This window comes from Tachyglossus aculeatus, chromosome 24, assembly GCF_015852505.1.
Source record: "Tachyglossus aculeatus isolate mTacAcu1 chromosome 24, mTacAcu1.pri, whole genome shotgun sequence".
Taxonomy (NCBI): domain Eukaryota; kingdom Metazoa; phylum Chordata; class Mammalia; order Monotremata; family Tachyglossidae; genus Tachyglossus; species Tachyglossus aculeatus.
The window spans coordinates 4,057,338-4,083,514 of record NC_052089.1 but is presented as its reverse complement, the minus strand read 5'-3'; the positions used below and the strand labels follow the sequence as shown (position 1 = coordinate 4,083,514).

General features: G+C 46.9%; 1 protein-coding gene across 1 annotated transcript; it reads left to right on the top strand.

Annotated features, from left to right (window-relative positions):
* Positions 1-9,940: 9,940 nt before the first annotated feature.
* On the top strand, positions 9,941-10,697 carry LOC119945099 (vomeronasal type-1 receptor 42-like). Its single transcript, XM_038766128.1, has 2 exons — positions 9,941-10,277; positions 10,363-10,697. The coding sequence occupies exons 1-2, from the start codon at positions 9,941-9,943 to the stop codon at positions 10,695-10,697; spliced, it is 672 nt and encodes a 223-aa protein (XP_038622056.1).
* The last annotated feature ends 15,480 nt before the right edge of the window (positions 10,698-26,177 follow it).

Sequence of the window (26,177 nt, the reverse complement as noted above, 5' to 3'; positions counted from 1 at the left end):
GACCTTGGGCAAGCCACCTCGCCTCTCTGGGCCTCCTTTACCTCATCTGTGAAATGAGGATGAAGACTGTGAGCCCCCCGTGGGACAACCCAATCACCTTGTATGCCCCCGGCGCTTAGAACAGTGCTCTGCACACAGTAAGCTTTCAACCTGTCTACATGTTTTGTCACCTGCCTACATGTTTTGTTTAGTTGTCTGTCTCCCCATTCTAGACTGTGAGCCCGTTATTTGGTAGGGACCATCTCTATATTGCCGACTTGTACTTCCCAAGCGCTTAGTACAGTGCTCTGCACACAGTAAGCGCTCAATAAATACGATTGAATGAATGAATACAAGATAATCAGATCCTACCTAGGGTTTAGAGTCTGAATAGGAGCAGTGCTCTGCACACAGGAAGTACTCGGTAAATATTATTGTTTGATTAAATCCCTATTTTGCAGGTGAGGCAACTGGGGCACAAACAAGAGGCGGAAATCGTATTAAGTGACTCGTCCAAAGTCACATAACAGACAAGAGGTGGAGTTCGTATTAGAACACAGGTACTCTGATTCACAGGCTTGTGTTCTTTCTGCTAGGTCATGCTGCTTTTTTCTGAGGCAATGGATGATCCCCCTGGACCGTCCCCAGGGCGGCCTTCCCCAGGACCCTCCCCAGGGTGGCCTTCATGTCCCGGTTCCTCAGGCTGTAGATGAGGGAGTTCAGGGCAGGGGGCACAGCAGTATAGAACACGGACACCAACAGGTCCAGTACTGAGGGCGAATCTGAGGGAGACATAAGGTAGGCAAACGTGGTTGTGAAGAAAAAAGACGTGACGACGGCAAGGTGGGGCAGGCATGTGAAGAAGGCTTTGCCTCGACTCTCGATGGCCGGCATCCTCAGCACGGCCCTGAAGATGCGAGTGTAAGAGTTGGTGATGGCAATGAAGAAGATTAAGGCAAAAATAAACCCAATAGTAAAACTCATATCCAATAAAATGTGCCTTTTAAAACGGGACGCCTTTAGCAAGGAGGGGGCAACACAGAAGAACTGCGGGACTATGGGGAACCCACAGAAGGGCGTGGAGAATGTCCCCGTCGTGTACATCGCCCCAAATACACCCCTGTTGAACCAGGAGGTGGCTACCATCTGCAAGCAGACTGGTTGGTCCACGATGAACTCAAAGTGCTGGGGGTGGTAGATGACAACGTAGCGGTCATAGGACATCGCCGTGAGGATGGACACCATTGAAGCCACGAAGAAACCGATTAAGAACAGCTGAGTGGCACAGCCCTGGAGTGATATCAAGCTGTTATTGGTTAAGGAGTTGAGGATGGATTTGGGAACAGTGATGGAGTTGTAACAGACATCAACGAAGGACAGGTTCCTGAGGAAGAAATACATGGGACTGTGGAGGCGCCAGTCGAGGGCGGTGAAAGCAACGATGAGGATATTCCCCATCAGGGCCACCAGGTAGACCAGGAGGAGCAACGCGGCGTGGACCAGCTGCAGCTCCTAGGAGCCTTCCGAGAACCTCAGGAGGAGACATTCCATCACCGTGGAGACATTGGCCATTTTCTAGGGGAATCTGTGGTTAGCCCGAGTAGGCACAGAATGAAAGATAATTACAAAAAGGGATTTAGAAAATCACCACTTTGAATTTCTTTCCTCCATCTCGTTTTCAGCGGCTGAATTCTATGGTTAAAAAGCAGCATCCTGTTTTCAGAAGACCCTGGGAGGCGGGAGGATGCAATGAATTTGGATAAATGGGTGTCAGAAGCTGCTCCTCTCTAGGACACCTGTTAACACGCTCAGCAACTCTATTTCTACTGAGTCCTTTTTTGTGTGTGCCACTATGGCTCCCTGATATTGTTTTGCACGTCACTGACTTGCACAAAGAAGCAGATTGGCCAAGGGCTGTCTGAACATTTGCTCAAATTCCTATACACATACCATGTGCCCCAATGTACACACATTAATTCACTCACGAGACCTCAACATATACACCTCCACATATGTAAACACACTCCACTACACAAGTGATCGAGAAGCAGTATGGCCTAATGGAAAAAGGACCGGCCTGGAAGTCAGAGGACCACTAGCTTACTGTGTGACCTATGGACAGTCATTTCGTTTCTCTGTGCCTCAGTTGCCTGTTCTCCCTCATAGTTAGTATGTGAGCATACTCACTCCTTTGGTGAACTCATTTGCTCCCACGGCTTCAGCTATCATCTCTACAAAGATGACACCCAAATCTACATCTCCTCCCCTGTTCTCTCTCTCTCTTTCCAGGCTCGTATCTCCTCCTGCCTTCAGGACAACTCCACCTGGATGGCTGCCCGCCATTTGAAACTCAACATGTCCAAGACTGAGCTCCTTATTTTCCCTCCCAAACCCTGTTCTCTTCCTGACTTTTCCATTACTGTGAACAGCACTACCATCCTTTCCGTCTCACTAGCCCTCAACCTTGGTGTCATCCATGACTCTGCTCTCTCATTCACCCCACACATCCAGTCCTTCACCAAAACCTGCCGTTCTCACCTCCACAACATCGCCAAGGTCCGCCCTTTCTTCTCCATCCACACCTCTACCCTGCTGGTTCAATCTCTCATCCTATCCCGACTAGATTAGTGCAACAGCCTCCTTTCTGATCTCCCATCCTCCTGTCTCTCCCCACTTAAGTCTATACTTCACTCTTCTGCTCGGTTATCTTTGTACAGAAACACTCTGGGCATGTAACTCCCCTTCTCAAAAATCTCCAGTGGTTGCCTATCAACCTTCAAATCAAGCAAAAACTCCTCACTCTCGGCTTCAAGGCTCTCCATCACCTCGCCCCTCCTTCCTTACCTCCCTTCTCTCCTTCTACAGCCCAGCCCACACCCTCCACTCCTCTGCCGCTAACCTCCTCACTGTGCCTCATTCTCACCTGTCCCGCCGTCGACCCCTGTCCCACGTCCTACCTTTGGCCTGGAATACCCTCAATCCACACATCCGCCAAACTAGCCCTCTTCCTCCCTTTAAAGCCCTATTGAGAGCTCACATCCTCCAGGAGGCCTTCCTAGACTGATCCTCCTCTTTTTTCCTTTCCTCCTCCTCCCCTCTCCATCACCCCCTCCCTCCCTCTGCCCTACCCCCTTCTCCTTCCCCACAACACTTGTATATATTTGTACATATTTATTACTCTAACTTATTTTATTTCTACATATTTATTACTCTATTTTATTAATGATGCATGTATAGCTATAATTCTATTTAGTCTGATGGGCTTGATGCCTGTCTACGTGTTTTGTTTGTTGTCTGTCTCCCCCTTCTAGACTGTGAGCTCGTTGTTGGATGGGGCCGTCTCTATATGTTGCCGATTTGTACTTCCCAAGCGCTTAGTACAGCACACAATAAGCGCTCAATAAATACGATTGAATGAATGAATGAATGCATATGATTATCTGGTATCTACCCCAGAACTTAGAACAGTGCTGGTCTCATAGTAAAAGCTTAAAAAATACCCTGATTACTGTTTATAATTATTAAGTACATTTACACATTGTCACGCACACACACATACAATGCATGCACAGACTAATATATATTTTAAAGGTCCCATGATATATTCTCCCTCTCTATCTGGGAATTCCTATTCCCTGAGAGTGGGTGGGCAAATTCGCACCATTGTCCCTGTCTAGGCTTGTGCCCTTCTCCATCCCAACACCCCCTTAGACATCGGCCGAGGAGATACACAGCTCAGCCTGCTGCCTCTGGGTTTGCCAAGGGAAAAATGAATAAAAGATAGAATCCTGGTTCAGGTCAGAAATCACCTCCATGATAAAATCAAGGGGTCCCCACAAGTATGCATATATCTAACAGTGCTTTGCACATAGTAAGCACTTAACAAATGCCATTATTATTATCTATAAATTACATATTGTAAAGTATTTATTTTAATGTCTGTCTCCCACTCTGGACTCTCCCACTCTGGACTCTGATTTTGTTGTGGGCAGGGAATGGGTCTACCAGGTCTGTTGTACTGTACTCTCCCCAAGCACATAGAACAGTGCTCTGCACAAAGTCAGCGCTTCATAAATACCACTGATGAAGATCAAGCAACCACCTCAAAGAAAAGGTCTGAGATTTTCCTTAGGAGAGAACTATTTACCTTGGAGATAGCATGGGCTAGTGGTAAGACTACAGGACCTGAGTTATGGTCCCAGCTCTGCCACTGGCAGTCCTTGGATGACTCACTTAACTCCTTGGGCCTCGATTTCCTTTTCTGTAGAATGGGGATACAGCCCCTGCTCTCTCCCTATCACTCAGCTCTTGAGCCCTGATTGGCACAATGTCTGTTCTGATTATCCTGTATCTGCCCCAGCCATTAGCTCATAGTAAGCCCTTAGTAAATTCCCCAAACAAAAATATCACTTTTAGGTGAAGAAATTGGACAGATTATTTTTCTGATAAGTTTTCTGCACCAGTCTCGCCGCTCTGACTCACTGGAACGGTCTAGCGTTAGGGGTCCCTGCTGATTCTGGATGCTCAACTCTCCTTGTCTCCTCTTGCACAGTCATGGCTGTGACAGGAAAGGCACTGTGAGGTAACCTGTCGTCAATGGTCCCCCGATGACCCCACAGTCCCCTTAAAGCAGCCGCTGTTCCGGGCAGGGTGGGGAAGGGGGCTTCCCCGGGAAGACCAGCCCTGAGCTCTGCCTGAGAGGCCTTGTTATCTGGAGACTCCGGAGCCCATTGGTGACATCATCCCTGAGGTTCTTCAGGGCTCAGACCGTGCCACTAGTGTTACCTCCTGCACCCATTTGGCCCTAAAGGATGATCTGACACTGAACAGTCTGGGTTTCCCCAATCTATGTACAGTCTGGTGTTTTTATTTTGAATGCCAGACTCCCCCCTCCCCTCAAACCTCGGTAACTGCTGATGGGTACCATGGCCCTGTAGATGCACGTGTGTTCAGGGGTAGCGTAATGGTTTTGGAGGAATGGAGGTGGTCAGAGACCTAACCAAGAACATGTTTTAATGTGGGGTCCTTAGATTATGTTACATTCCTATTAAATAGCATATTCGGCCACATATGTTTGTGTATCCAATAATTATGTGTGCCACTGTTGGCCAACATGAGTGTGCCTGAACCCCGCTCTGTACCAGCATAAATACCTCAGGGTACGACCTAGGCTTTGGTCGTTGGTTTTATTGTTCGTTTATTTGCTTACTCCAGATTTGCTTTACCCAAAGCAAAGGTAGACTGATTTTTATCTCAAAGATCTACTCTCAGTCCACTCACAGAAAGTAAGAATGCAAAAGTCAGTCACTCCTGTTAACTAATGCCCAGTGGTGTCCACAACCATAAGCCCTCCTTCATCCCCATTCTTTTCTTTCCCTTGCGCTGCCCCCTGCTGCCTCCAGCACTTGCATCCAGCTCTCAATTCCCTTTGCTTCACCACCCAATCGCACTGACTCCTGACACAGGGGTGGGTTCAGGTGGTTGGGCTCAGAGTTCAAGGGGGTCGGGGAACTACGCAACGGAAGAGAGTGTGGTATTTGTTAAGAACTGTTCTAAGTGCTAGGGTATATATAAGGTAATCAGGTTGTCCCACGTGAGGCTCATAGACTTAATCCCTATTGTATATTTGAGGTAACTGAGGCACAGATAAGTTAAGTGATTTGCCCAAGGTCATACGATTGTGGGGCGTTCAGTAAGGAGCAGTCTTCCTTGGTCTGGTTGCTTACAATCTCCCTCTCCATTCTCCCTGGTCCCCTCCCTTGCCCATCCCCATTAGGGCATCTCCATCTCTCTCACCATTATCTCTGCACCAGACAGGGGCTGGACTCTAACCTGAAAGCTAGTTTCAAGATTGTAAGCTTGTTGTGAGCAGGTAGTTCAGAAGACAGAATGGCTTAATGGAAAGATCACGGGTTTGGGAGACAGAGTACATGGTTTCTAATCCCAGCTCTGCCACATGTCTGCTGTGTGACCTTGGGCAAGCCACTTAACTATTCTGTGACTCCGTTACCTCATCTGTAAAATGGGGATTAAGATTGTGAGCCCTATGTGGGACTATCTGATTGTCTTGTATCTACCCCAGTGTTTAGAACAATGCTTGGAAATAGTGTTTAACGAATACAATAATAATAATAATAATAATAATAATAACCAACACTGCTGAATCGTACTCTTCCAAGAACTTCATCAAGTGCTCTGCACACATTTAGTGCTCAATAAATATCGTTGATTAATTAATTAATTAATGCCTTTCTCCCTCTCTAGACCTTAAGCTCGCTATTGGCAGGGAATGTGTCTACCAACTCTTTTGTATTGTACTCTCCCAAGCTCTTAATACAGCGCCCTACACACAGTAAGCACCCAATAAATGCCATTGATTTATTAATTGATATCTATCTCCCCCATCTCTCCTATAAATCTACATCTTATCGTGGCAGGAGAGTTTGTGTATGCTGATGAGGCTCAGAGCTATGCCATACAGGGTTATCCATAATAGAAAGGTCTAAGTTGAAGTATCAAAGTCGCTTCACCTGTGCTAGGCAGCAGTGGCGTGGGAAAGAGTCAAAACTGGACGATCAAGCGATCAAAACGTTGATCAAAAATAAAGGCAGAGCCTCAGGTTTTTATTGCATGAAAGAAGGCAATGGTTTATCACTTCTGTATCTTTAAATAAATAATGGTGGCTTTTGTTAAGCGCTTACTATGTGCCAAGCACTGTTCTAAGCGCTGGGGGGATGCACGGTAATCAGGGCGTTCCACGTGGGGCTCACAGTCTTAACCCCATTTTTACAGATGAGGTCACTGAGGCCCAGAGAAGTGAAGTGACTTGCCAAAGGTCACACAACTGACAAGTGGCAGATCCAGGAATAGAACCCATGACCTCTGACTCCCAAGCCCAGACTCTTTCCATTGAACCACGCTTTACCAATAAAACTCTACGGGTACATATACCAGAATGACCTTATGACATACAATTCCAAGGAATTTGAAGAAAAGTCTCCCTCTATAGAATGTAAACTCACTGTAGGCAGAACACATATCTACTAACTCCTCCTGCCTGGATCGCATCTCCTCCTGCCTTAAGGACATCTCCATCTGGATGTCTGCCCACCACCTAAAACTCAACATGTCCAAGACTGAACTCCTTGTCTTCCCTCCCAAACCCTGCCCTCTCCCTGACTTTCCCATCTCTGTTGACGGCACTACCATCCTTTCCGTCTCACAAGCCCGCAAACTTGGTGTCATCTTCGACTCCGCTCTCTCATTCACCCCTCACATCCAAGCCGTCACCAAAACCTGCCGGTCTCAGTTCCGCAACGTTGCCAAGATCCGCCCCTTCCTCTCCATCGATACCGCTACCCTTCTCGTTCAAGCTCTCATCCTATCCCGTCTGGACTACTGCATCAGCCTTCTCTCTGATCTCCCACCCTCGTGTCTCTCCCCACTTCAATCCATACTTAATGCTGTTGCGCGGATTGTCTTTGTCCAGAAACATCAACATCAACATCAACATCAATCGTATTTATTGAGCGCTTACTGTGTGCAGAGCACTGTACTAAGCGCTTGGGAAGTACAAGTTGGCAACATATAGAGACAGTCCCTAACCAACAGTGGGCTAACAGTCTAAAAGGGGGAGACAGAGAAAAAAACCCAAACATATTAACAAAATAAAATAAATAGAATAGTTATGTACAAGTAAAATAAATAAATAAATGAATGAATAAAGTAACAAATATGTACAAACATATATACATATATACAGGTGCTGTGGGGACGGGAAGGAGGTAAGATGGGGGGATGGAGAGGGGGACGAGGGGGAGAGGAAGGAAGGGGCTCAGTCTGGGAAGGCCTCCTGGAGGAGGTGAGCTCTCAGTAGGGCCTTGAAGGGAGGAAGAGAGCTAGCTTGGCGGATGGGCAGAGGGAGGGCATTCCAGGCCCGGGGGTTGACGTGGGCCGGGGGTCGATGGAGGGACCAGCGAGAACGAGGTACGGTGAGGAGATTAGTGGCAGAGGAGTGGAGGGTGCTAGGTTGGCTGTAGAAGAAGAGAAGGGAGGTGAGGTAGGAGGGGGCGAGGTGATGGAGAGCCTTGAAGCCCAGGTAGAGGAGTTTCTGCCTGATGCGCAGATTGATTGGTAGCCACTGGAGATTTTTGAGGATGGGAGTAACATGCCCAGAGCGTTTCTGGACAAAGACAATCCGGGCAGCAGCATGAAATATGGATTGAAGTGGGGAGAGACACGAGGATGGGAGATCAGAGAGAAGGCTGATGCAGTGGTCCAGATGGGATAGGATGAGAGCTTGAACGAGCAGGGTAGCGGTGTGGATGGAGAGGATTGGGCGGATCTTGGCAACGTTGCGGAGCTGACACAGGCAGGTTTTGGTGACGGCTTGGATGTGAGAGGTGAACGAGAGAGCGGAGTAGAGGATGACACCAAGGTTGCGGGCTTGTGAGACGGGAAGAATGGTAGTGCCGTCAACAGAGATGGGAAAGTCAGGGAGAGGGCAGGGTTTGGGAGGGAAGACAAGGAGTTCAGTCTTCGACATGTTGAGTTTTAGGTGGCGGGCAGACATCCAGATGGAGATGTCCTGAAGGCAGGAGGAGATGCGAGCCTGGAGAGAGGGGGAGAGAGCAGGGGCAGAGATGTAGATATGGGTGTCATCAGCGTAGAGATGATAGTTGAAGCCGTGGGAGCGAATGAGGTCATCAAGGGAGTGAGTGTAGATCGAGAACAGAAGGGGACCAAGCACTGAACCTTGGGGAACCCCCAAAGTAAGAGGATGGGAGGGGGAGGAGGAGCCTGCAAAAGACACTGAGAATGAACGACCGGAGAGATAAGAGGAGAACCAGGAGAGGATGGAGTCTGTGAAGCCAAGGTCAGATAGCGTGTTGAGGAGAAGGGGGTGGTCCACAGTGTCGAAGGCAGTTAAGAGGTCGAGGAGGATTAGTATAGAGTATGAGACGTTGGATTTGACAAGCAGGAGTTCATTGGTGACCTTTGAGAGGGCAGTGTCCGTGGAATGTAGGGGACGGAAGCCAGACTGGAGGGGGTCGAGGAGAGTGTTGTTGTTGAGGAATTCGAGGCAGCGAGTGTAGACAACTCGTTCAAGGAGTTTGGAAAGGAATGGTAGGAGGGATATGGGGCGATAACTAGAAGATTAGGTGGGGTCAAGAGAGGGTTTTTTTTAGGATGGGAGAGACATGGGCATGGGCATGTTTGAAGGCAGAGGAATGCCCTCCCTCCATACATCCGCCAAGCTAGCTTTCTTCCTCCCTTCAAAGTCTTACTGAGAGCTCACCTCCTCCAAGAGGCCTTCCCAGACTGAGCCCCCTTTCTCCTCTCCTCCTCCGCCATCCCCCCGCCCTACCTCCTTCCCCTCCCCACAGCACCTGTATACATGTTTGTACAGATTTATTACTCTATTTTACTTGTACACATTTACTATTCCATTTATTTTGTTAATGATGTGCATCTAGCTTTACTTCTATTTATTTTGATGACGACAGCGGTCCACGTGTTTTGTTGTCTGTCTCCCCCTTCTAGACTGTGATCCCGTTGTTGAGTAGGGACCGTCTCTATACGTTGCCAACTTGCACTTCCCAAGCGCTTAGTACAGTGCTCTGCACACAGTAAGCGCTCAATAAATACAATTGAATGAATGAATGAATGAATGTTCCCTGCCAACAATGAGCTGAAAATCCAGAGGAACCAGTGTCCAGTTTTTCTTTCAACTTCTGTTTCCTCTCAGACCCTCTTGTAATCTTCCCGCCACTCTTTACCCCGGCTTTTCTGAGATGGTAACCAGCACTTTCATACGGGGCATCTGCTTCCTCTCCCAGACTTCAGTGGGACTGGTCGGGAGCTCCCCCGCCTCACAGTCCACGTCTTTCTGTTCCCCCTGATCCATGAGCATAAGCCCACAGACTTGATTATCACCCACCTGGCCCTGGTCCATGTCATGATGCTCCTCACCAGGGTGGTCACAGAGGCATTGTCAGCCCACGGTCTGCAGCTGCTACAGGCTGACATCAGGTGTAAGATGTTAGCATTTGTCTACCGCGTTACACGTGGCACATCCATGGGCACCACCAACCTTCTGAGCATGATCCAGGCCATCGCGATCAGCCCCAGCCACCCCTCCCGGGCCCAGCTCAATGCCCAGTTGGCCAAGCATGTCTTCCCGGCATGTGTCATCATCAGGTTCATCAACGTGCTCGTGGAAGCCAACCTCCTCATGAGGATGGTTTCATCCCCCAACGTGACCAGCAGAGAACAGGTTCCAGAACAACTACTGCCTGGTGTCCCAGATCAGCATGTCCATTAGCGCTCTGCTCCAGCGGCTGTTTCTGACCCTCATGACAGTTAGTGATGTCCTCTCCTTAGGGCTCATGGGACGCTCCAGCGGCTACATTGTCCACCTACTGCTCTGCCACAGCTGGAGGGTCCGCCATCTCCATGGCCACTGCCTGACTCCCAGGACCTCGCCGTTGACTCAGACCACCCAATCCATCCTGCTGCTAGTGAGCTGCTTTGTGGCCTTTTACTCTGGAGATTTTGTCCTCTCTCTCTTCCTCGGAACAACCCGGAGAAACGATCCCTTCCTCTTGGTGATTTCACACTTTATGTTCAGTGGTTACACGGCCGCCAGCCCATTTGTGCTGCTCAACCATCACGACCAGATCACCAAATTCCTGGGTTCTTTTTTAGGGAAAAAATGACCCCATTCCTCAAAGGTCTCCATTACTTGAGTGAGAATTATCCTCCTCCCTACCATGGAAGAGGCTTAAAATTTCTGTGCCTCAGTGTCATCATCTGTAAAATGGGAGTACATTCCCTACACTCCCTCCTAATTGGATTGTGAGCCCCAGGTGGGACAGGGCCCTTGTCTGATCTGATTACCCCAGCACATAGAACAGAGCTTGACAAACTGCTAGATCAATCAATAGCATTTATTGAGCCCTTACAGTGTGCAGAGCAGTATACTAAGCGCTTGAGGGAGTACAGTACAAGAAAACTCACAGACATGTTGCCTGCCAATAACACGTTTACAGTGTAGAGGGAAAATTAACAAATACCACAATCATTACAATTATCATTCAGTTATCTTTCAGTCAATCAGTGGGATTTGTGGAGTGTGTACTATGGGCAGTGCAGTGTACTAAGCTCATGGTAGAGTCCAATACATCAGAGTCGGTAGACATATTATCTATCTGCAAGGAATACTGACAGACTGATTGAGTTAACCCTTTCACGTTTTCATACTAATTGATCAATTGTATTTACTGAACACTTACTGTGTGCAGAGCACTGCACAAAGTGTTTGGGAGAGGACAACACAACAATATCAGAGACACATTCCCTTTCATTCGTTCATTGATTCAATCATATTTATTAAGCACTTTCTGTGTGCAGAATACTGTACTAAGCGCTTGGGAAAGTACAATACAAATATAAACAGTGGCATTCGCGGCCCACAACAAGCTCACAGACAGACATCAATACAAATGAATAAAATTACAGATTTGTACATACGTGCTATGGGGCTTAGATGGAGGGAAGGGCAAAAGGAGCACGTCAGGGTGACGCAGAAGGGCTTTGGAAATGAGGAAGAGTGAGGTGTAGACTGTGAAGTCCTCTTGAAAGAGATATGCTTTTAATAAGACTTTGAAGTCGGGGAGAGGAATTGTCAGTCGGATTTGAGGAGGGAGGACATTCCAGGCCAGAGGTAGGACGTTGGCGAGGGGTGACCGGCGAGACAGACGGGATTGAGGCTAGCACAGTGCTCTTCACATAGTAAGCATCAATAAATACGATTGAATGAATGAATGAGAGAAGTGAGGTGAAGTGAGAGGGGGCAAGGAGATGGAGAACTTTAAAGGCAATGGTTAGGAGTCTTTGTTTGATACGGAGGTGGATAGGCAACCACTGGAAATTTTTGAGGAAAGGGGTGATGTCCTGAACGTTTTAGAGGAAAGATGATATGGGCAGCGGAGTGAAGTATGGACTGGAGTGGGGAGAAACAAGAGTTTGGGAGGTCAGCCAGGAAGCTGATGCAGTGATCTCGGCGGGATTAGATCAGTGACTGTATTTACATGGTAGTAGAATGGAAAGGACAGATTTTCGCAACGCTGTGAAGGTGGTAGCGACAGAATTTGGTGATGGATTAAAAGTATGGGTTGAATGAGAGTGCAGTCAAGGATAACGCCAAGGTTACGGACCTGTGAGATGGGAAGGATGGTGGTGCCATCTACAGTGATGGCAAAATCAGTACAACAGACTCACAGTTTAGAGGAGAATACACAGAACTCAGTGACAGATGGCTCTCCTTCCTGAAACCCCCACCATGGGAGTGGGGTGGTCTCCGTCGCCCTCTTACTCCCTCTCCTAACCAGTCAATCATATTTATTGAATGCTTACTGGTTGTGTAGCCCTGAACTAAGCAATGGGGAGAGTGCTCCCCCCACCCCACCCCACCGTCCACTCTCCTCATTGTGGGCAGGGTATGTGTCTGTTCATTGTTGTATTGTACTCTCCCAAGCAGTTAGTACGGTGTTCTGCGAACAGTACGCACTCAATGAATACAACTGAATGAATATGATTGAATGAATGAATGAAGAATACAGCACAACAGGTGGTAGACATGTTCTGTTTCCACAGGGAGCTTACAGGCTAGAGGGGGAGACCGAAATTAATAGACATAAATCAATTCCAGATACATACATGGGTGTTGTGGGGTCAGGAAGGGTGTGAATAAAGGGAGTAAATCCAGATGCAAGAATGATACAAAAGGGAAAGGGAAAAGAAGAAGTGAGGGCTGAGACTGGGAAGGCCTCTTGAAGAAAATGTGTCTTCAATGAGGCCTTAAAAAGGCAGTGGGGGTGGGGGGGATCAGGGAATGATAGTTTGATGTGAAGAGTGAGGGAGTTCCAGGCCAAAGGCAGGATGTGGGCAGAATGTTGGCGACGAGAAAGATGAGATCGAGGTGCAGTGAGGAGGTTGGCATTAGAGGAGCGAAGTGTGCAGGCTGGGTTCTAGAAAGGAAACAGCAAGGTAATGTAGGAGGGGGCAAGATGATTGACGGCTTTAAAACTGAGAGTGAGGTGTTTCTGTTTGATGCAGAGGTGGATGGGCGACGACTGGAGGTTCCTGAGGAGTGGGGAAACGTCGACAGAATGGTTTTGTAGAAAAATGATCCGGGCAGCAGAGAGAAATGTGGACTGAAGTGGGGAGAGACAGGAGGCAGGGAGATCAGCAAAGAGGCTGATGCAGTAATCAAGGTGAATAGACTCAGTGCTCTTCCTTTCCACTCTCCTCTTCTCCCCCTCCCTCACTCAATGTCCTCCACTCTCCCTCTCCTCCTCCACCCTGTCTTGCCACCACACCCTTCGGTTACCTTAGCTAGGAAGTAGTAACCAAATCCCAGATGAGAGGTTTTAGGCAACCTCTCTCAAAACAGCAGAGTCAGAACTCTTCCAGGCAGAGTAATCAGGGAAATCTGAATAGCCTGCTTCCTGACGGAGGTGTACGTGGAGAGGGCAGGGATTGGATGAATCTTCCTCGCAAGGAAATTGGTCACAGGTGGTGGAAGGTCATGCGACTTCCCATACTTCATTTCATACCTGTACTTCATTTCATAATTTATTTCCCACTAGGTTGTAAACCCCTTGAGGGCAGATATTATGTCTACCTAGTCTGTTGTATTCTCCCAAGTGCTTACCACAGTGCTCCACATACAGTAAGCTCTCAGCAAATACCATCCGTGGCCTGATTAATGTGTTTTTGGAAAGGAAATAATTATTGTGGTATTTGTTAAGGGCTTACTCTGTGCCAAGCTCTGTACTAAGCCCTGGGGAAGATACAAGAGAAACAGTCCTATTTAGAGCTCACAGTCTAACTGTGAGGGAGTACAGGTATTAAATCCCCACTGCAGACAAGGGAACAGAGGCACAGAGGAGATAAGTCCAAGGTCACACTCCCGAAAAGTGGCAGAGCTTGTTTTAGAACCCAGGTACTTCTAACTCCCAGGCCCGTGTTCCATCCACTAGCCCACACTGCTTACACCTTCCCTCTTTCCTAGAACTCCTTTTCTTTTCATCATTCAATCACAGGTATTTACTGAGCGCTTACTGGATGCAGAGCACTATATGATGCACTTGGGAAAATAAGGTATAACAGAGTTGGTAAACACATTTACTGCCCACAACTAACATACAGTCTAGAAGTATCGATTGTCGTGTAATGTACTAAGCACTTGGGAGAAGGTCCTATAAAAAACTTAGTAGACAAGTCTCCTGCGTACAGTGTGATGGCAGTCTAGAAGGGAGACAGCACCACCCTCCTTTCTATCTCACCAACCCGGAACCTTGGCATTATCCTTGACTCTTCCTAATCAATTAAACAATCAATAGTGAGCACATACTGTGTGCAGAGCACTGCATGAAGTGCCTGGGGGGGGCACACTATAACAATATGATAGAAACATTCCCTGACCACAAAGAGCGTACAATCAATCAATCAATCAATCAATCAATCGTATTTATTGAGCGCTTACTATGTGCAGAGCACTGTACTAAGCGCTTGGGAAGTACAAATTGGCAACACATAGAGACAGTCCCTACCCAACAGTGGGCTCACAGTCTAAAAGGGGGAGACAGAGAACAGAACCAAACATACCAACAAAATAAAATAAATAGGATAGAAATGTACAAGTAAAATCAATAAATAAAGGCACTTACAGCCTCTGTCTCATTCGACCCGCACATTCAATCTATCACTAAATCCAGTAGGCTCATTGTTCATAACAGCTAAAATGAGCCCTTTCGTTGCCTTCAAACTACTACCATGTTAATCCAAGCATTTATCCTAACCTTTCTTGATTACTGTATCAGCCTTCTCACTGACCTTCCTGTCTCCTGTCTATCCACTCCATTCCATAGTTCACTCGGCCGCCCGGATAATTTTCCTACAAAACCGTTCAAGCCATCTTTCCCCATTCCTCAAGAACCTCCAGTGCAGGATCGAGCTCTGCATTCAAAAGCAATTCTTTGTCATCAGCTTTAAAGCACTCCATTGCCTTGCCCCCTTCTACCTCACCTCGCTGATCTCTTACTACAACCCAGCCCCCCCTACTCTGCTCCTCTAATGCCAACCTACTCACTGGACCTCGATCTCATTTATCTCATGGCCAATGTCCTGCCTCTGTCCTGGAACTCCCTCCCTCCGCATATCCAACAGATGATTACTCTTCTCCACTTCAGAGCCTTATTGAAGAGGGCTTAATCAGAGAAGTCCTCATTTCCTTTCCTCTCACTCCCTTCGTCATCTCACCGATTTGCTCCCTTTGTTCATAATCTCCCTCCAGCCCCATAGCACTTATGTACATGCCTATAATTCAATCATTTATATTCATGTATGTCTTCTATAGCCTTTAAACTTGTTGTGGGTAGGGAATGTGTCCTTTATATTGCTCAAGTGTACTCTTCCCAGTTCTTGGTACAGTGCTCTGAATGCAGTAAGTGCTCAATAAATTCACTGATCGATTGAGAGTGATCTAGGGGTGAGGTAATTCGCACACTGTTGCAGTGATATAAAGCTCTCTGGTTTCAAGCAGAACGTTGCATTTCTGTTAGTCTGACGTTTGGGCCCTGGTTTGGAAGGAATGGAAAACAGAAATTACCAATCCAGCCATCAATATAATCCAGAGTGGCAAAAACAGCAGTATGGAGCAGCTGAAGCAGCTTGGCTTAATGAACACAGCAAAGGGCTGGGGAGACAGAGGACCTGGGATTTAAACTCTGCTCCACTACGTTACTGCTGGGTGACCTTGGGAAAGTCACTTCACTTCTCGGGGCCACAGTTTTTTCAGCTGTAAAATGGAGATCCATAGTCTGTTCTCTCTCCTAATTAGAAGGCGAGCACCATGAGGGAAAAAGACTGTCTGACCTGATGAACCTGTATGTACCCCACGCTTAGAACAATGCTTGACACATAGTAAGCACTGAACAATTATAACGATAACAATGATGCTAATAATGATAAGAATAATAAAGAAGCAGCATGGCCTAGTTGATAGAGCCTGGACTGGGTGTCAGAAAGAAGTGGGTTCTAATCCCCTCTCCTCCACTTGTCTGCTATGTGACTTTAGGTAAGTTTCTTAATTTATCTATGCCTCAATTACCTCATCCGTAAATTGGGGATTAAGACTGTGAGTCCTATGCTGGACAAGAATGGTGTCCAACCTGATTAACTTGTACCTACCCCAGCATTTAGTACAGAGCTTTCAACAAGTGAGCACTCAATAAATATGAATGAATGGAATACCATTAATACTACTACTACTAATACTACTGCTACTAATGATAATAATAATGATTATAAATCATTTAACACAGTACAACCCATAAATCAGTTCTGGGCAGTTCATTCCTAAAGATTTCAAAATCTCCAGTAGTTGCCTATCAACTGCCATATCAAGCAAGAACTACTCACTATTGGCTTCAAAGCTCTCCGTCACCTTGCCCCCTCCTACCTCACCTCCCTTCTCGCCTTCTACATCCCAGCCCGCACACTCAGCTCCTCTGGTGCTATCCTTATCACTGTGCCTTGTTCTCGCCTGTCCTGTTGTCGACCTCTGGTCCACGTCCTACCCCTGGCCTGGAATGCCCTCCCTCCCCAAATCAGCCAATCACACTTCCTCATTTCAAAGCACTACTGAAGACTCACCTCCTCCAGGAGGTCTTCCCAGACTAAGCCCCCCTTTTCCTCAGCTCCCCCTCCCCACCATCTCCCTGACTCGCTCCCTTTTCTCTCCCTCCCCCCGCCCCACAGCACTTGGTTATATATGCATATAGCTATAACTCTATTTAAATTAATGCCTGTTTTACTCGTACTGATGTGTATATATACCTATAATTCTATTTATTTTATTGATGCTATTGTTGCCTGTTTACTTGTTTTGATGTCTGTCTCCCCCCTTTCTAGACTGTGAGACCGTTGTGGGCAGAGATTGTCTCTATTTCGTGCTGAATTGCACTTTCCAAGCTCTTAGTACAGTGCTTTGCACACAGTAAGAGCTCAATAAATACGATTGAATGAATGAATGAATAAGTAGCTCCCATTAGGTGGATTCATTACCACTATTCACGTGGAATAGCTATAGCCAATGTGCCCACTAGGTCTATCTAGGAGGAGGAAGTCAAGAGTCTGGGTTTTAGTCTCTCAGGAAAACATCTGGAATGGACACAGGATAATCCAGTCAGACACAGCCCCTGTCCTACATGGAGCTGTCAGTCTCAGGGAGGAGAACAAAACAGCTCTCTAAACTTTGAGTTCATTATGGACAGGGAATGTTTCTGTTTATTGCTACATTGTGCTTTCCCAAGCACTTAGCACAATGCTTTGCACACATTAAGTGCTCAAGACATAAGATTGAATGAAGGTATTTCTTCCCCATTTTACAGATGAGGAAACTGGGGCCCAGAGACGTGAAGCATTGTGCCCAAGATCACACAGCAGGCAAGCAGCAGAGTCGAGATTAGAACGTGATGAGAAGCAGCATGGCCTCATGGAAAAAGCATGGGCCTGGGAATCAGGGGGTGTGGGTTCAAAACTCAGCTCAACTACAAAGCTGCTATGTGATATTGGGCATGTCACTTCACTTCCCTGTACCTCATTCCCACAACTGCAAGAATGGCGATTCAATACCTGTTCTCCTTCCTTCTTATACTGTGATACCCATGTTGCACAGGGACTGTGTCTAACTTGATGATCTTTTATCTACCCTAGCGCTTAGTACAGTACCTGGAACATAGTCTGTCCTTAACAAATACCGCAATTGTCATTATTAGGTTATCTGACTCCCTGGCCCATGCTCTTTCCACTAGGCCACACTGCTCAGTCCCAGACACTGGAGAAGCTCCAGAGAGCACAAGGGCTTATTGTCCAAGAGACATACAGCCTGAGGACACTTCGTGGTTTTCTACTTGAAGTGTCAGACGCTTTTTAGAGATCTGCTTCCCTTGCGATCCCAGGGTCTTAGGCTTCTTCTGGGTGTCATGCATACCATTCATGTAAGGGAATGCATCTTAATGGTTTCATTGTACTCTCCCAAGGGTTTTGTACAGTGTTTTGGCCACAATAAGTGCTCAATAAATATGATTGAATGAATGAATGGTATTTATTGAGGGCTCACTGGGTCCAGAGCACTGTACTAAGCTCTTGGGAGAGTCCACTACAACAGAGTTGGAAAACACATTCCTTGCTCACAATGAATCTATGGAATTTATTACATTCCTGCATGCCCTATTGTCTCCTACCCTAAAAAAATACGAAAACCATCTAGACCCCACTGTATCCTTCAGTAACTACCTCATCACTCTATTAGGATTTATGTCCAGTTGTTTAATGTCATTGCCTCCAAATCCTTTCCTCCATCTCAAATCCTCATCTATCCTCATCTTTCCTCGACTCTCCACAATCCAAAGTCTGCCCTCTCTCTGCTCTGATAGAACTCATTCTCACCGAGGTCTTCGGTGACTTCCTCCTCACCTAATCGAACTGGCTGCCCTCCATCCTATTCCTCTTTGACCATTGTCAGCCACTGACACTGTGGACCTCCCCCACCTTTCTTCTGGAAATAGTCACCGGGGGGTCTCTGACATGGTTCTTTCCTGGTTCAGGCCTGTATAAGAGTCTCTACTCCCTTCTCTGCACATAGGAAGCAATCCAGAAATACCAGTGACTGGTCGATTGATTAGTCCTGTGTGGTATGAGATGGAGGCTTTCGCAGACAGGGACTATTCATTCATTCATTCAATTGTATTTATTGAGCGCTTACTGTGTGCAAAGCACAAGCTTGGAAAGTACAATTCAGCAATAAAGAGATTCAATCACTGACAAAAACGGGCTTACAGTATAGAAAGGGGGAGGCAGGCATCAAAACAAGTAAACAGGAATCAATACCATCAGTATAAATACATATAATTATAGATATATGCACATCAAAACAAGTGAACAGGCATTCATATAAATAAATAGAATTATAGATATGTACCTATATACACGAGTGCTGTAGGGAGGGGAGGGGGTAGAGAAAAGAGAATGAGTAGGGGCGATGTGGAGGGGAGGGGGTGCTGAGGAAAGGGGGCTTAGTCTGGGAAGGTCTCTTGGAGGAGGTGAGCTTTCAGTTGGGCTTTGAAGGGGGGAAGCGGGATTGTTTGGTGGATTTGAGGAGGGAGGTAGAATTTGGCATGGGTCGACAGTGGGACAGGCAAGAACGAGGCACAGTGTGGAGGCTAGCACCAGAGGAGCATAGTGTGAGGGCTGGGATGTAGGAAGGAAAAAAGGGAGGTGAGGGAGGAGGGCACAAGGTGATGGAGAACTTCGAAGCCAATAGTGAAAAGTTTTTACTTGATTCCGAGGTTGAGAGACAACTACTGGAGATTTTTGAGGAGGGGGTGTCAGGCCCAGAACTTTCCTCTAGAAAGATAATCCAGACAGCAGAGTGAACTATAGAATGAAGTGGGGAGAGACAGGAGGTTGGGAGGTCAGAAAGGATGTACAAGCGCTTAGTACAGTGCTCTGCACATAGTAAGCGCTCAATAAATACGATTGATGATGATGCTAATGCAGTAATCCAGTGGGCATAGGATTGGTGATTGTAGCAATATGGTAGCAGTTGAATGGAGATGAAAGGGAGGTTCTGGGCGATGTTGTGAAGGTGAGACAGGCAGGGTTTGGTGATGGATTGGATCTGTGGGGTGACTGGGAGAGCGGTGTCAAGGACTACACACAGGTTGTGGACTTGTGAGGTGGGAAGGATGGTAGTGCCATCCACAGTGATGGGAAAGTCAGGGAGAGGACAGGGTTTAGGAGGGAAGATAAGGAGCTCTTTCTTGGACATGGTGAGTTTAGGTGGCGGGAGAACATCTAGATGGAGATGTCCTGAAGGCAGGAGGAGATGTGAGCCTGGAGGGAGGGAGAGAGAACTCGGGGGAGATATAGATTTGGGTATCAGCCACGTAGAGATGACAGTTGAAGCTGTGGGAGAGAATGAGTCACTACGGGGGTGAGTGTAGATGGAGAATAGATGGGGACCAAGAACTGAGGAACCCCTACACTTAGAGGACGGGAGGGGGAAGAGGAACCCGTGAAGGAAACTGAGAATGAATGGCCAGAGATGAGGAGAACGAGGAGAGGACGGAGTCAGTGAAGCCAAGGTTGAATAACGTTTTGAGGAGAAGGGGACGGTCGACAGTGTCAAAGGCAGCTGAGAGGTCGAGGAGGATTAGGATTAAGTACAAGCCATTGGATTTGGCAAGAAGGAGGTGTCTGGTGACCTTTGAGAGGGTGGTTTAATTGGGGTGGAGGGGATGGAAACCAGATTGGAGAGGGGCCAGGAGAGAGTTGGAGGAGAGGAATCCGAGGCAGTGAGTGTAGACGACTCACTCCAGGAGTTTGGAAAGGAAGGGTAGGAGGGAGATGTGGTGATAACTGGAGGAGGCTATAGGGACAAGGGATTTTTTTTTTAAGATGGGGGAGATGTGAACATGTTTGAAAGCAGAGAGGAAGAAGCCATTGGAGAGTGAGCGGTTGAAGATGGAAGTTAAGGAGGGGAGGTGGGAAGGGGTGAGATTTTTTATACAGTGGGAAGGAATGGGATCTGAAGCACAGGTGCAGGGGGTGGCACTTGAGAGGAGGGAGGAGATCTCCTCTGAAGATACTTCTGGGAAGGATGGGAAAGTAGAAGAGGGGATCGAGGGGAGGGGAGATGGAGGAAAGGGAGGGGTGATTTGGGGGAGCTCGGACCTGATGGTGCTAATTTTCCTAATGAAGTAGGTGGCCAGATGATTAGGAGGAGGAATGGGGGAGGGGGAGGGACAGGGCCTGAGGAGGGAGTTAAATGTCTGAAACAGCTGATGAGGTTGATGAGCATGGGTGTCAACAACGGAAGAAAAATAGTTTTGCCGGGCAGAGGGGAGGGCAGAGTTAAGGCAAGAAAGGCCAAACTTGAAGTGGACAAGGTTGGCCTGGTGTTTAGATTTCTGCCAGCAGCGCTCAGCGATTGGAGTATAAGAGCAAACGAGGTGGACATTGGCAGTGATCCAGGGCTGTGGGTTAGTGGTGCTAGAGTGACAAAGCTTTACACCCAGTAAGCACTTAACAAATGCCATCATTATTTTAGGGGAGCGAGTGAGGTGAGGTGAGTAGAGAGGGTGGAGTTGAGAGCATTTATTTGGTTATCAAGAGTGGGTAGAGTGGGTAGGGAGCCTTGGTGGGATGTGATGCCCTGAGAGAGATGGATGGGGTCGGATGCACTGAGAAAGATGGATGGGGTCGAGAAAGCAGGGGTCTCCGTGGGGGAATAGTACAGATTTACAGAGAGGAGGAGTGTGAGAGAGGAGGCAAGTGAGAAGGTTGTGGTCAAAGAGAGGGATTTCAGAGTTGACTCAAACCTATTTTTGTTAGGTGTGTCTGTTTCATCTAATTCATTTCATGCCAGATTTTGTATCTTCTGTTTATTAACTTTACTTTCTGCTTTGTTAGCATCACTAATAATCTTTATTTATCTATCCATCCATATATATTGTATATCTGTATGACTATAATACACATACATACATACATTATTGTCACATATGTCGTATCATACATCACTAAATAAAGGGCAATGATATATAATATTTGTGATATATAGATATATATATATATATATCACAATGAATATATAATAAATTCATGAATGAATGAATAATGACTATATATTTGTAGTGATATATATATATATATATATACATATGTCTACATAGCTAACACTTATTTCCACATTCAAGTAAGGCACGACTGACAACGGGGTTTTTTTATGATATTTGTTAAGCACTTACTACATGCCAGGCACTTTACTAAGTGCTGAGGTAGATACAGTCTCATCAGGCTGGACACAGTCCATATTCCACATGGGGCTCACAGCCTTAATCCCCATTTGACAGATGATGTAACTGAGGCACGGAGAAATTCCAGCCACTTACCTGAGGTCAAACTGCAGACAGGTGGTGGAGCCAGGATAAGACCCCAGGCTCTCTGACTCTCAGGCCAGTGCTCTAGCCACTAGATCAAGCTGCTTCTCTATGACATCATGGCACCGATCGGGTTTGTTGCCAAGGAAAAGAATTTCAGAGAATTCCTCTGGGGTTGTACTTATCAAAGATGCATCTTCTCCCCAGGCACCCCACCCCGACGCCTCAACCAACATCCTGCTCCTAGCTTTGCTGATCCAAAACTCCCAGAAGACATGAGACAGGGAATGAAAAATATCTGAGCCTGTTGGATAAAGGTGCCGATCCTGAGGGCAACGATTATTCTAAGAATGAGAGTTAGCTCTGCTCAGGGGAAGGAGTCGGGGCTGAGGGAGAGGGGGAGAGAGGAGTGGTCAGAAACCAGGGTCCCCCACGTGGCCAATAACAAGGGGACACCTGCTGTAAGAGCCAGGGATTTTTTAATCAGTACTTGGCCAACTTTTAATTATAGTCACTAGTGACTGACCGCAGACCTCTCTCCTCCAACCATCAGGAGGACCCATGAAATCCCACGGCACAGAATTGACACTGTCGTCAAAGAAAATTAGATTCCGTAGCCCCGAAAGCAGGCATCAAAAATGGAAAGGATCTCCCTAAGTGGATGTCATCACAAGTGCCAATTCTCAGGTGGAACCTTGCAAAGCTGTGACAGTGAGAAGCAGCGTGGCCTAGTAGAAAGAGCCCAGATCTGGGAGTCAGAGGACCTGGGTTCTAATACCTGCTCCGCCACTTGTCTATGGTGTGACCTTGGGCTTACTGTTTCAGCCTCCTTGACTCCTTTCTCTCATTCAACCTACATATTCAATCCACCACTAAATCCTGCCGGTTTCACCTTCACAACGTAGCTAAAATCCGACCTTTTCTCTCCATCCAAACTGCTACCACGTTAATCCAAACTCTTATCCTATCTCACATAGATTATTATATCAGCTTCCTTGCTGACCTCCCTGTCTCTTTCCTCAACCCACTGCAGTACATACTTCACTCTGCTTCCCTGATCATTTTTCCACAAAAATGTTCAGGCAGTGTTTCCACTCTCCTCAAGGACCTCCATCCACCTCCGCATCCAATCATCTTGCCCCTTCCTACCTCACCTCACTACTCTCCTACTGCAGCCCAGGCTGCACACTCCATTCCTCTAATGCTAATCTTCTCACTGTGCCTCAATCTCATCTATGTCACCGCTTCCCCCTTGCCCACATCCTGCCTCTGGCCCGGAATTCCACCCTCCCCCCCATCTCTGCCCCTCTCCCTTCATAACCGAAAATTACTCTCCCTCTCTTCAAATTTTTATTGAAGGCATATGTATTCCATGAGGGCTTCCCTCACGAAGCCTTCTTTTCCTTTTCTTCTACTCCCTTCTGCTTGCCCTGCCTTGCTCCCTTTATTCTTCCCCCACTCAGCCCCACATAATTTAGGTACATATCCCTAATTTACTTATTGACATTAATGTCTGTCTCCCCTCTAAACTCTAAATTCATAGAGGGAGGGAAATAGGCCTGTTATATTGTTCTATTGTACTTTCCCAAGCGTGTAGTAGAGTGCTCTGCACACAGTAAGCCCTCACTAAATATAATCTACGGGGTGGCTGACTGACTCCCCATTCTCCCTCCCACTCAGAGCACCTTGTGAGATATGGACCATGTCCAACCTCATAAGCTTGTATCTGTCCCAGTGCTTAGTCAGTTGCCTGGCACAAAGTCAGGGATAAACAAATATCATTCCAAAAAAGTTCACTGGGAATGTAAAACCTTTGCATAAACAGGCCGTGGTGAGAATGAGATGGGAACTGAAATGATGAATGCATAAGTGAGGCATGCTGAAAAAAGTCAAAGAAAGCAATGAGTTCAGGAAGTTCAGAACCTTTCTCAGTCCAGTCTCAGTGTGCTGGGATTGCAGGTCCAAAAGGAGAGAGATAATCAGAATGAAAAGAATAATAAGGAAGCAGTGTGCCTATTGGAGAGAGCCCAGGCCTGGGAGTCAGTGGACCAGGGTTCTAATCCCGGTTCCACCATTTGTCTGCTCTGTGACCTTGGGCAAGTCACTTAACTTCTCTGGGCGTCAGTTACCTCATTGATAAAATAATAATTGTATTTGCTAAGAGATTACTAGGTGCCAAGTACTGCACTAAGCACTAGGGTGAATACCAGCAAATTGTACTGGACACAGTCTCTGTCCCATGTGGGGTTTACAGTCTCAATCCCCATTTTACAGATGACGTAAGTGATGCACAGAGAAGTTAAGTGACTTTGCCCAAGGTCACACAGCAGACACGGGGCGGAGACAATTTAAGAACCCATGACCTTCTGACTCCCAGGCCTGAGCTCTATCCACTACACTATGTTGCTTCTCATGGGGATTAAATCTGTGAGCCCTGTGAGGGACAGGGACTGTGGCCAGCCAATTTGCTTGTATCTATCCCAGTGCTTAGTACAGTGCCTGGCACATAGTAAGTGCATAACAAATTAATTCATTCATGCAATCATATTTATTGAGCGCTTACTGTGTGCAGAGCACTGTACTAAGCGCTTGGGAAGTACAAGTCAGTCAAATGTAGAGACAGTCCCTACCCAACAACGGGCTCACAGTCTAGAATACTAATAATACTAAAACTACTACTATTACTACTACTAATAATAATAATTTTATGGAGAACAACCTATAACTCTATCCTGGGCATTTCACTCCTAAAGTGGTTCCCATTCAGTGGAGTCATTCCCATAATTCATCTGGAATAGCTCCAGCCAACATCTCCATTACAACTGTCTGGGATGTGGAAGTCCAAAGGCTGCGGTTTGCTCTCTGAGGAAAAATTCTGGAATGAACACATGATAATCGGGTCAGACACAGTCCCTGTCTTATACGGAGCTCCCAGTCTGAGGGAGCTAGAGAACAGATATTTCATTCCCATTTTACACAAGAGAAAACGGAGAGACGGAGAAGTGAAGTAATGTGCCCATGATCACATAGCATATAGGTGGCAGAGTCAATCAGAGGAATAATAGAGGAATTAGTCAAGCAATGGTATTTATTGAATGCTTACTGGACGCAGAGCACTGTAATAAGTGCTCAGGAGAGTACAATACAAAAGATTTGGGAAACACGTTTCCAACACTTGTTTGTCCAGTGATCCTGAGTACACAGGTGCAATTTACAAGGCCGTTATTCCTCAGCAGCTGTGATCACAGTCTCTCTGGAAGTCGGGTGAGGGCCAGGAGGGAGAGAGAGAAAGAAGTGGAGTCTCAGGTCACTTATGTCACCGAAAACAAAGATCGTCAGGTGGAATCAGAACTCTTGCATCAGGCAAAAGCACCCCTATAAATATGCCCCCTCGTCCACTTCCTCCTCCATCCTGGAGTGAAGACCTTCTCCATCCAGGTGCTGCACCAGTGTGCGGAATTAATCCTCAGAGGAGCCTGAAATGTTGAACAGCTCTCTCATCTCAACCTCTCAGCCTCTGGATCAGCCTTTCTCTTTGTGTTTTAGAGTTAGTGCCAAGAGGCTTCGTCTTCTTTGCACCATCCCCTTCTCCCTGCTGCATGGTGTCCAAGTGCAAACTTCCCTGCACATTGAAGAGAATTTTTTTCCGGCGGTTACTACCAGGATGGAGATGTAGTAATCGGAGGACTCTTCGCTCTAGATGTGATGTTGAGTGGGAAGAGCCCGGGTTTTGGAGTCAGAGATCATGGGTTCAAATCCCAGCTACCCCAATTGTCAGCTGTGTGACTTTGGGCAAGTCCCTTAATTTCTATGGGCCTCAGTTACCTCATCTGTAAAATGGGAGTTAAGACTGTGAGCCCCACGCGGGACAGCCTGGTGACCTTGTATCCGCCCCAGGGCTTAGAACAGGGCTTTGCACGTAGTAAGCGCTTAACAGATGCCATTATTATTATTATTATTATTATTGTTATTATTGTTATTATTACGCCGGAGAGCTGCCGCTGTTCTTTCCTTAGACCACAGAGTAAATGTCTGTGTTTCCCGGGATGTACGGTGGGTGGGAGTGGAGTGGGAGGAGGAGAAAGGAAGGGCAGCCTGCATGGGTGTTGGGGCACAGGTGATATTGACGTCTATAGGCAAGGGTCAAGGGGCACAGCCCAGATTCAACAGTTCAGGAAACACAAA